Source organism: Microtus oregoni, unplaced genomic scaffold (assembly GCF_018167655.1).
Source record: "Microtus oregoni isolate MIOR12 unplaced genomic scaffold, Mior012 000038F_ref0000394, whole genome shotgun sequence".
NCBI classification, from domain to species: Eukaryota; Metazoa; Chordata; class Mammalia; order Rodentia; family Cricetidae; genus Microtus; species Microtus oregoni.
The window spans coordinates 19185163-19197488 of record NW_024543097.1 but is presented as its reverse complement, the minus strand read 5'-3'; the positions used below and the strand labels follow the sequence as shown (position 1 = coordinate 19197488).

Here is a 12326-nt window from a genome sequence, read left to right as displayed (position 1 = left end):
GAAACTACAACTGGGTGGCACATTCTCTTCTCTAATCAAATACTATATACTCAGAAAATTTAGTTATGAATTAAGTGTATATTATTTACTCTTTATACTTAATATAGTAAATATACTTATATTCAATATGAACATAAGTAAACAAACTGTATTTTCTTTAATATTTTTGCTAGAGACATTTTCAAAGTAAGTACGAAATACGTTTATATTTTAAAAAATGGTACCAAGATATCTCTGTGAAAGTATGTCTTCATTCTGGCCTACCAAGAACAGACTCTGTTACTGATTATTAGGTAAATTATTTTGGGATGAGTCAATGTTTGCTTCAGGACACAGTTTACATACAGTTTTAAGATACATAAGAAGGGATGACACTGTGTTCAAATATTCCCTCCCTCTCCGCTCTTTCCTCCCTCTCCACTCTTTCAGAGGAAAAACAAAGAGAAAATATTGCCACATAAAATATGCAAATAATGTCTATTCCTCTGTCTTTTCAGAGACATTTAGATGATTTCTCTAATATTCCAAATCTCAGAGTTAAAGACATCTGTGTGATTTTTTTGAAGTTATCCACTCAAGTCATCACTACTTCGTACCGTGTCATCAGATCCAATAGTATTTCTGTATCCGTTAAAGCCTACTGGAACATGATGAATATTCAAAATGAGTCATGCAAATTAGAAGGAAACAAACTTGCCTAGATAGAGACCAGCTGAGCATGTGGGAACATGATCGAAAATGAAGGTCAATCCAAGGATATATATAGGCATCCCCGCCATTCCATGGAGACACTGGGCGACGATGAAGAGATAAATACATATCGATCGGTGTGGTATCATTTTACCACAATCTCTTTTAACTAATGTTTTTGTACACAGCTCTTTTGGAAGACAAGAAATATATTTTATTGAATAGAATTCAAAATTAAATGTACAATTAAACTTGCAATTGCTACCACCCTATTTTTCTCTTTTGTTTGATTTTTATGCTTTGAGTGTAGTCATAGAATCAATTATTATATTCTAAGTAGAAATAGCACAATAAAAGGAAATGTGTGGAAATACTGAGAAAGACAGATGCAGTATGAATGAAACAATGTGAGTGTTATGTGCACAGGATACCACGTACACATATATTCTTATATACAAACACATTATTCATACATATGCACTCATTTTTTTTCTGTTCTTTGCATCCTGTTCTTCTGCCTTGACTACAGAATAATAGTACTTGCAATGTCCTAGATGATCTTCCTTGTTAAAATCCACCATCTGAGTTTAGTTCTGGGTCTTTTCTTTATCAATCTTTAAATTAAAACACGTGCACTACTTTGATTAAGTAATTTCCTATATTTGACCCATGAGCTTTTATTATCCATACTCTTATGGTTTATATATAAAGTGCCACCATAATATCTCATGTACCAAATGTTTAGGAGAGGGTCCTAGAACCATGAGAGGGAGACACCACTCGCATCTGATGGAAATGTCTTATCCTAGAACCTCCCATTGTCATTCTGCTTGTGTCCTAACATGAGGGAAACAGACTTCTTTTGCACACACCCAGTTTTCTACCTGACCATGGGCTCAGAGTCAGTGAAGCCTAGCAACCATGGAGGAGCACTCTGAAAAGCTAAAATAGTTCTTTCCTACTTGCAAGTTGTTTATATTTGTTCATAGCAGGATAACACCTAGGTACACATGGGATCATAAAAAAAACTATGATATCATAAAGATTTCTTTAGTTGCTATGTTGTAATCTACCCACTAGATTTTGAAATCTTTGGATGACATGTTAGTCTTCATTTTCTTACTCAAATGATTATAAGATTTTAGTATTTATACTTGGTAGTAGACTTATGGAGCTAAGTAACTGACAGGAAACCGTATCCATTATGACCATCTTGGGTGAAGTTTAACACATTCTTGACATGTTATTGTGAAATTCATGACCTATGACATTAGAGAAAAGATATTTTACTTAGTTTCTATGGACTAGTACATAACGCTATAGAAAATAGATGTCCCTAAAATTGTGGTTTGACTCAACATTTTCCTCCTTTTCTTATGAAATAAAATAATATGGACTGTGTTCAATTAGATTCCTTATGACATTTTCACAATAAATATAATGTTTCTGATCAATTTCATCCCTTTTCTTTGCCTGATTCGCACTCCCACTGGGTGGTTTCCTCTTCCCAACTACATAACTCTTCTACATCCATGTTCGTCTTCATTTTTAAATGACTCAATGGGCTGTGTGAGAATTTGTAGCAGGATGATGGGTGATTTATGTTTGCGGTGACCCCGGCACCCTTGCAAGGACTCTACTGCTGGACTCTCTCTCTCTCTCTCTCTCTCTCTCTCTCTCTCTCTCTCTCTCTCTCATTCTCTGTAACACATAGCTACATATAAATCTCCAGGAATGCATAGGCACTTGAACTCCTTTATCCTCCATGATAGGGTGTTTGCAGACACCATCTTGGATAATTTGTGTGCAGATACTCACAGCTTCCATGAGTTCAAGCTATTTGGATACACTAACTGTTTCAAGCTTAAGTCCAGCATTTAATACAACTTCCCACAATCTTCACCTCATCCAGTTTTTTCATACTCCTGCATCTTATCCAATGTTCAGTGGGCCTTGGATGAATTATTAATGCCTGAGACTACAATAGTCACCCATTTTTATTTTGTATCCTTCTAATCTTTCCATATTTTTAGTATGTGATTCAAGCATAAATAAAAATCCTATTAGAATGTTCCTATTAACTATCTAAGTTGTCCCTTATATATTTCTTCTGTAATGACACTTTTGTGTATCATTGTTCTCTTTCACAATATACAAACTCTCAGTGAAATCACAGTCATAGTCAAAATATCTCTTTTCCATTATCTCTAGCAAAATATCTCTTTTCCATTATCTCTAGCTTTAATTTTAGAGCTAAAGTGGTGTGGGATTTCACTCTGTATGCTGTGATTACCATTAATGAATATAGGAACAGCTTTGAACCTATAGCAGGGAAGAACTTAGCTAGGTGGGGGAAACTAAACTGAAAAAGTATAGCTGGGAAAAAGAAGGGTAGAGTCAGAGAGAAGCCATGGAGCCTCCTGCAGAGGCAGATGTAGGAGTCCTCTGTGTGTGCTGGAATTGCCATTAATGAATAAAGAAACTGTCTTGGCCTGTTTATAGGGCAGAAAATAGGTAGTCAAGGAAGACTGAACTGAATGCTGAGAGATGGAACAGGTCAGAGAGATGGCATGGAGCAGCTGGAGACAGATGCTGGGAATTTTACCTGGTAGGCCACAACCTGTGGTAATATACAGATTAATATAAATAGGTTAAATTAAGATGTAATTTAGCCAATAAGAAGCTAAAGCTAATGGGCCAAGCAGTGATTTAATTAATATAGTTTCTATGTGGTTATTTGGGGCTAAGCTAGCTGGGCAGCTGGGATGAACAAGTGGGCCCTCCTGCTACAGACAGACATGCCAAAACTCTGTCAATAAGCCACTGCCATGCGGCGATACACAGATTAATGTAGATGGGTTAAATTAAAATGTAAGAGTTAGCCAATAAGAAGCTAAAGCTAATGGGGCAAGCAATGTTTTAAATAATACAGTTTCTGTGTGATTATTTCAGGGCTCTGAGCAGCTGGGAACCAAGAAGTGGCCCCCTCCCTCCAACAAATTGGCACTAATATGGTGGACAAAATCCATGTAAAACCAAAGAGGTCTTGAAAAAAATCTAGACACTAAACAAAAAGTTTAGCTGCATTTTGTTTTCCAAATGGGATTTGCTTGAGGCAGCATGCTATGGCTCCCTTAAGAGAGGTCTTACTAATTCAGCAGTAGCAGCCAAATAGTTTCAAAATGGAAGCTTCCCAGCCATGAGCCATGCTGCTAGTATGAACTGTTACTCTTTCACAAAATCAAGCATTTGGATGGGATTTGTGAGTAGCATGCTGAAGCTTGCTTGGTGGCAACATAGACTGGCTGTGTGCCTGGATGTGGGGCAGTATGCACAGCTCAGAAGCAAAGCAGCTCTGCCATGTGGGACTGGGTGGGGCAAGCTAAAAGTACCATATATATACATAGTAATGGTGCAGCTTAAATTTATGAAGTGCTTAGCATTTTAAAAAGCACTCCTGGAAAGCAAAGAATTACAGATATACAATCAAGAAAAATCCAGATGAAAAAGAATTCTAAATGAGTCACAATGTAAAATAAATGTACATAGGCTTGTGAGACAGAAGAAAAAGAGAATACAGAGTCATAAAAGGAAGTCAGTGGTTTGAAAAATGTCTTGAAAGAGACAGAGTACAGACAGTCATAGATTAAAAGGAGTAAAGAAAAATAAGCCACAAAAAATGGACTATACATACACAAAGAGTCTGGACTATGTATAATATTGTGTTTTATTTGAATTTTGTGACTGCAGAGAGACATTTGATTCTGGGGATTGCTAAGCTAAACCAACATACATACTTTAAAGGTATTTTGTCTTCAAAATTTTAGTATAAGAATATGTTGCTTTGGAAAAGAGGTTCTTTTGTTTCCACAGAGAATGAGAACCTGTGAATTAATTCCAGGCTAATATGGTTTGATAGATCATGAACCCCCAAGAAGTCACCATGAACACCCCCAATAATTACTTCACCCAATATACAGCAGGAAGAAGTTTGGATAAAATTATGCCCATATTCCCAAATATTGTTTGCAAATATTTCTTTACATTTAAAAGGAGATATGGTATATAGATTTGCATTGGTATAGATCTTGGTTTATTGATACAAATTTAATGTCAATATTGATATATGTCTATTTCTGCTCTTGATTAAGGTATTGTGTTTATGCAGCTCATTTAATATTGTATTGTTATAAATAGTCATCTATAATAGTCAAGTTTGTAGTCATGTTAGTTGGGATTTCTAGATGTACAGAGATGTATTTCAGATGGCTAGGCATTCTTCAAACCTTTCAAAGACTACATACTATGGCATTTAAAATGTTTTAAGAACTTAAGACTTTTCATGACACATCTGTTCCTGGCAGCACCAATTGACTTCAAGAGGAAGATGGGCATCAAACTGGTTCCTCATGGAGTTGTTTTACCATTTGAGAAAGAAATGGCTCTTGCCCGGACTGTTGCATAAACTGGACATGCAGGACCAACAGAGCAATGATTGATGAACTTGCCTAAAGGTGAGACAATCCTTCATGATTCTTGCTTCATAAAAGAGCCTGTCAGACATTCTTCAGGACACAGAAACAAAGTGACCAGAAATGTCTTTGAAATTTTCTGCTTGATGGAAAAGTCTGCTGAATACTATGGGTCTGTAGGCTAAATATGGATGCCCCAATGGTACAGAAGAACTTTGGGTGACTGACCAGGCAGTGAGATATCTCTGTCATATCTAGAGCTTTGGAAGTTGCTTACAATTCACTTCCTGTTTACTTAGGTAATATTATATCCTTCTGGAGACCTTGATGGAGTTGAAGAATAGTTATTATTATAGATTTCCTTAATTATGATAAAAGAAAAGGATATACAAATATTGTAACTGTAAGTCTTGCTTGATAACTGTTTTATTATTTAAAATTTTACTATGTTTAAGTTTAAGCCTTCCTTTTTTTATTTAAACAGAAAAGGAGAGGTAATGTGGGATTTTCTCTGTATGCCGTGATTATCATTAATAAATAAACTGCTTTAGACCTATTGCAGGGCAGAACTTAGCTATGTTGGGAAAACTGAATGCTGGGAAAGAAGAGCAGAGTTAACAGAGAAGCCATAAAACCTCCTCTAGAGACAGACATGCCAAAACCTTGGCAGTAAACCACTGCAACGTGGTGATAAACAGATAAATGGAGATGGGTGAAATTAATAAAAGTTAGCCAATAAAAAGCTAGAGCTAATTGGCCAAACAATGTTTTATTTAATGTGGTTTCTGTGTGATTATATCGGGGCTCTGAGCAGCCAGGAACTGTAGTGATGAGGCGAGCGGGCCTGCTTTTCATCCTGCCCGGCTCCCTTACAGCTAGCTTTACACATGAAATAACAACACACAAATTGTATTCATTTAAACACTGCTTGGCCCATTAGCTCTATCCTCTTACTGACTAACTCTCACATCTTGATAAACCCATTTCTATTAATGTGTGTAGTACCATGTGATGGTGGCTTACCGGGAAGATTCTAACCTGCGTCCATCTTGGAGAGGAGAGCTATGGTGTCTGACTCACTTCCCTTCTTCCCAGCATTTTGTTCTGTCTTCCCCACCTACCTATGTTCTGACCTATCAGGCCAAGAAGTTTTCTTTATTAATTAACCAATGAAAGCAACAGATAGATAGAAGATCCTCCTACATCATGGAACCAACAAGTGGCCCCCTACTTCCAACACTAAAGAAAAACATGTAGCATTCAAACTCCATTTTGACTTCATGGAAAATTGAGTCAAGAAATTCCTTCATGATCTTTGCAGTCATAAAACATCTCCTGAATCCATCTACCTCTGCTTTGTTCTAGAAAGTTGAGCTTACCAGTCTACCTACTCCTAAGAATCATATTTCTGTTTCCGATTGACCAATAATTGAATATAATTTTGACTCTTGACAATAAAAAACAATTCTGTATTAAGGAAAATTAAAGATTGTAAATAACATAAGTAGCACAAAAGTAGCACACATACAAATTCTCAGAAGAGAAACCATCAAGATATGGAGTTTGTTTAATATTACAAATACTGACTAAAGTTATGATTTCACAGTGTGGAAAGTTTAATTTTAGTAAATATCATGAGGTACATTAATTAGCAGACAGAAATAACTCTGTTACAACATTTTAGCTAAAGTTGTGTTAAATTCCCCAAAAGAAATGGGTAAAAAAGTCAAGAAATCAGTACAGATCTTTTACAGACTCTTGTATGAAAACAAGGAGATATCAACAGATCATAAAAAGAGGGCTGATCAGTAGCATGTCCACTATTTATTCTTTAAGAGTGAGTGAAACGTAGAGCTAGGGAGGTGGCTCAGCAATTCAGGGCTCTTGAGTGTCCTTCCAGAGAACCTGGATTCAGTTTACAACAACTAATTGTAAATCCACAACTATCTGTATCTCCAGTTTTGAGTTTTGACAGCCTCTCCGGCCTCATCAGGCACCAGGCACACACATGTGTCCATGTATATACCATGTATAACACTCAAGCAGATAAGATAAAATTAGTATTTAAATTTTTTTTAAAAAAAATTAAAAGATTCCCTTTTCCTTCCCCAAATACAGTATAACAATAACAAAGAAAAAGAGGCCTTATATTTGAAAGTGACTAAGTACAAAAATTTTTTAAGAATTGGAGAGAAATAACAATATGGGAGTGTTTAGGAAGACAAGATGTAGCAGGAGTAAGAAGACAGAAAAAAATGAAAGGAGGAAATGATATCGTTTTGTTTTAATTTTAAAAACTGAAAAAAGATTCAAAGTTTGAAGTGGACTGAAAGAGCTTGCTCGTATTTACGCATTAGTAAGAACTGACAGAGAAGAGTGGCTTGCAGAGGGCAGGAGGAGTGGATCAGGAATGGAGCAGAGGGTGAGACAGGAGCACACAGAATGATCACTAGAGGGCGCCTCCTGCATTTCAACTGGGGGAAGAAGGGAAGAATACTAACATGTAACTGTGGGCTCAATTAACATTTAATGTAAAGAAATAAAGGCAATTTTCCTCTATAACATTATTTTCCATCCAAGACAGGACACGTTAGTGGTTTAGTGAGAAAAACTAAATTGTTTTTAAAGGTTAGAATAGAGTGTTGCCTAAGACAATTTTCAGGCAAATAGATCCATTTGTGAAGAAACGAGCACTTCCCTTTGGCAACAGCAGGTTCATCGCAGGACTCAGTAGCAGCCAGACATAGGGAAGGGCAGGTGCATGACCCACTCCAAAAGTATACAAGCAGGAGATAAAAGACAATGAGAGAAGAAGACTGAGGGCACTCACTGGAGGAGGTCTGAATGATTTTACCATGCTAAGTTGACAGGCAGAAAACAAGCTACAAATGAAGGGAAATAGCAACTATAATAATCAGAGAAAGCAGGTGTCACTATCCTCTAGTCTCTGTGAAAGAAGTTCACCTTTATTTTGAGTAAGCTGAAAACACTCATGGCTGTCACCATAAGCCCAGCTCATTAGTCTGCTGAGAAAGATGTGTGGATGGTCACTTTATAGAAAATTCTAGAAAGCAAAGTTGACTATGTGGTATGAGTATTTTCAAGAATTGTGGAGAAACTTTCTGTCAGGTTATTTCAAGCTGTGGTGGAGCATGATGACAATGTGGGTGTTGAGGCACGCGGTTGAATATGAACACTGCACTCATTTGTGTAGATACCAGATGGAATCATGGAGCAGAAAACAGAATAGAAATTGAAATGTGTGAATGATACCAAAGACATTCAGAGAACACTCAATGAAAGATAGACCTATGATCTCTCTAATAAGGAATGTATGAAAAAGGAAGAGCATAAAAGAAAATCAGGAAACATACCAATGAGAAGAGAGGTGGATAAAACAAAAAATAGAGAAGCTCTCTGTGTGTGCATGTTTATATAAACTAAAATATGAGTATATGGTCAAAAAGGTTTTTTGCATCTACTACCAAGTAAAACAAAATGTAGGTGACATGAACAAGATTCCAAAGGAAGAAAAACATATTTGCTGCTGAAACTCCTTTTTAGCAGTGACAACCTTTTATTTATTTATATTTAATTTTAAACCATATGTGTTCTAGTAAGACAGTGCCAGCTGAGACCAGAAGAGGGTATCAAATGCCCGAGAGCTATAGTTATGGGTTGTTGTTAGCTACCTATTGGGAACCAAATTTAGGTCCTCTGAAACCATATTACATGCTCTTGATCATTGGTCAGAAATTTCATACTTATCAAGACATTGTGTTTCCTAAGATTACACCATTTCTCATCAGTATTTAGTTAAGTGAACAAAGGAATAAAAGGCTTCTCATTCCCTTTTCATAAGTCATCTTCTCATTCAAAGTAATCAGTTCTATAAAAATAAAATACACATTACAAGCATATGTGTAATATATAGTTCTTACAGAACCAATGATTTAAATATTGATTTAGTATATGGTAGTATATTTGAAAAATCTCACCTTCACTTTCTTCCAGTGGTTTTATAATTTCATACTTGTAGAAAGGAACAGCAAATACAATTGATGAAATTCCTAATATAAAGGCAGACGCTGCCAGCCATTTTGACCTGTTCCCTTTGCCTCCATAGTATGCTGCCACTATTGCTACCAAGAAAGATGCATAATAATCAGTGAGATCCATTATGGTTATCTCTTTCTCTGTCAGAGAAAATTCTTTCACCATTTGTTTCAAACTCATATCACTCAGGGAAAATAAAGCACCTAGAAATTCAAAAGAAAGACAAAGGCAATGTAATGCATTTTAATATACAAATATATCATCACTATAACCATTCAAAGGAAATGTTACACTGAACTAAATTTATTTTATAATACTATGAATGAGTAAAACCTATATTGAAAAAATGATTCATTTATCTCAATCAAATATTTTTACTTGAATATTAGAAGCTATTTTAACCACCTCTATCAGTAGTTTATTAAGATCAATTATAGTTAATCATCTCATCTCTTTTTAAATCCATTATGTATCAGTTATGAAGAATTAATAAATAAGGGATGTTTACATATTTTCTAAATTAAAACTGTAAAGACATTTAGAACCCATCTTAGATTTCTTTCTCCTTTTTTTTTGTTTTTTGTTTTTTTTTTTTTTTGAGGCAGGGTTTCTCTATAGCTTTGGAGAGGATTCTGTGCTTGAAGCTTAACATTTCTGAGCTTTTTTAATCTTTTAAAAATGTATACATTCAATGTAAATTGTTTTATGTTCTTGAGTATTAAATACACGGCAGCATTATTTGTTTAAAATCACCATCCAGTACGTAAAGAAGAAAAGAAATCACACCAAGTGAAACAAAAACAATTTGATACAAGGAATAGCTAGAAAAAGTATTACGTTCCTTGGAGTGAAAACAGAATAGTTATAAATTAGAACTCATGACTACATCTGCAAAGGTCTTGGATCACAATTCATTGCTGCAGTATCCATAACTGCTCTTGTCCAATTATCTCAAACACTCTTTGGTTTGCAGGGATCCAGGAGTCCAGACTCTTCCTAAAGCTTTTACAGCTCTGAGAAGCTGCTCATCTCCTGCTGGTCTGCTGCCCCAGCAGTAGTCAAGGCTAGACCCAAGAAGCAAGGGCTGCTGAAACATTCATGTCACTGATAGAATGTCTAATCCCTATTTTATCTCGAGAAACTATAATCACTTTTTATTGGTCCTTTTGCCTAAAGAAACCACCAGCAAGCCAGAAAACCATAAAAGGTTCTGGCTACATGTTTGATATGCATATTGCTGGAGCCTCTCACTATCAACAGAGAAGTGTGAAGGTGGAAAGTTGTGAGGAAATGCAGATTCAAAGTGAACAGAACATTTGCAAATAAAAGTAAGTTCTGAAGTTGATTGATGGAGGTTGGAAACTACAGGCAACAGCTGTCAGACTGTTGATAGTAACAAAATTTATGAAGAAAAATTTATAACTAAAATAATACAAGAAGGAGGAAGAGGAACAAGGAAGGAGAAGACAAAATGTGAATAAAACATCCTTTACTTTTCTTCCCCGGTAATTCTAAGATGAAGAAACAAAATCCAGACCAAAAGATGCTTTGTCAGAGTGTTTCAAAATTGTGAGCAAAAACCACCTCATAATGGCAATGCTGTTGTCAATCTTAATCTCCAAGAAATTGAACCCAGAACTCAAGCTGGTTATCAAATGACATGAACCAACAATACTACCTTCCCATCAGCTCTGTATCTGGAGACAAGAAGCTGGTACTCACTGTGGAGTGCCCCAAACCAAGCAGGTTACTAAGGACTGGAAGATAAGAGCAGAGGTTTGGGTTAACTGATTCTGATTCATGGACCCTTTCCTTCTCACAGTATGTTGGCTTCATCTACCTCTCAACAGAGCAACTCTGCTCCAACTTACCGTGTACCATAACCGTCAAACAGTACAAAAACAGAAAGAAGTCAATATTGTTGAAACGCTGAAAAGCAGGACAAACTAGAGGGCCAAAGCCAAACGGCCCCTCCAGGGAAGCAATGTATTTTGGATCTGATATCTTTAGGTGTCTTGAAGCAAGCCTTTTCTCTGCTGCGAGCTTTTTAAACTTTGCCACGGACCTTGGAACTGTTGTCAGATAGAAACCTAGTTTACTGAATTTCTGAATCTTCTTGTTGTCCTTGCCATCCCCCTCTTGCGCCTGAGCCACTTCTTTGATATCTAGCTCTTTCTTCCGGGCCTCAGTCATAGCTTATCTGACACAGATCCGTGGAGACTGCAGGCACCTGTGCACTCTGTAGACTCCAGTGACTAACGCTGTGGCTGCCACTCTACACACTGCAGGGAACGTTACTGCCGGTGCAGGAAGCTAACGTACCCACAGAAGGGTTGACTGACGCGGTCAGAACTCCAACATTGTATTCCATCTTCTCTATGTCACAGAAAAGGAAAGAGGAAGATAACAGGAAAGGAAAGAAGAAGGGGAGAGAAGTCCTTTACATGTATCCTGTTCCCTTTAATTCCCATCCCTTCACATCTGCCCTTTGCTCCTGTACTCCCCTCCCCCAATAAAATAAATTTTAAGAGAAAAAGGAAGTAAATAAATTGAAAACAATATAAAAAGAGGAAAAATTAAAAATATTGTCATGGAAGCCGCAGTATGATCCAACAAGTCACACCGTGCACCCCTTTCACACATGCCTACTTGCAAGTATCCTTTGCAAAGAGTCATTTTCCCCTTTCCCGTCTGGCGGACCAACCATATAGGTCCGCCCAGGCCTAGACCCAGTGTCATGACTTGACATGCAACAACATCCATCCCATCTTTGATCTGATGGAGCACATGAAGGGAACCAACCCATACACCCAAAGCTGCAGGATTTCTACTACACGCCACCATATGCACAGGAAGTCATGGGGGGGGGGGCAGCATCTATCGTGTCATGGAGACCTGGGGCCTCAAACCAGACCAAAGGCTCTTTGAAATAAATATATTTAAAAAAATAAACAAGGAAAAATAAATGCTTAAGCATATGACAGGGGAACAAACATCCTTTATGTCCAGGCTTCCTTCTTTGTGGTGTTTTTACAAATTGATAATGTCATTTGTTACAAATTTGTTGAAGAATTATATTAGAGAAAAGGGGGGAGAGAGAATAGAAAG

The 12326-nt window shown here is 36.8% G+C and overlaps 1 protein-coding gene across 1 annotated transcript in view; it reads right to left on the bottom strand.

Moving 5' to 3' along the window:
• Window positions 1–11411, bottom strand: part of LOC121433390 (solute carrier organic anion transporter family member 6A1-like) — a 96185-nt gene extending 84774 nt beyond the window's left edge. The window contains 3 exon segments of the mRNA XM_041631754.1: window positions 698–880; window positions 9161–9421; window positions 11090–11411. Of these exon segments, the coding sequence (XP_041487688.1) occupies window positions 698–880; window positions 9161–9421; window positions 11090–11411 (766 nt within the window).
• Window positions 11412–12326: the final 915 nt, after the last annotated feature.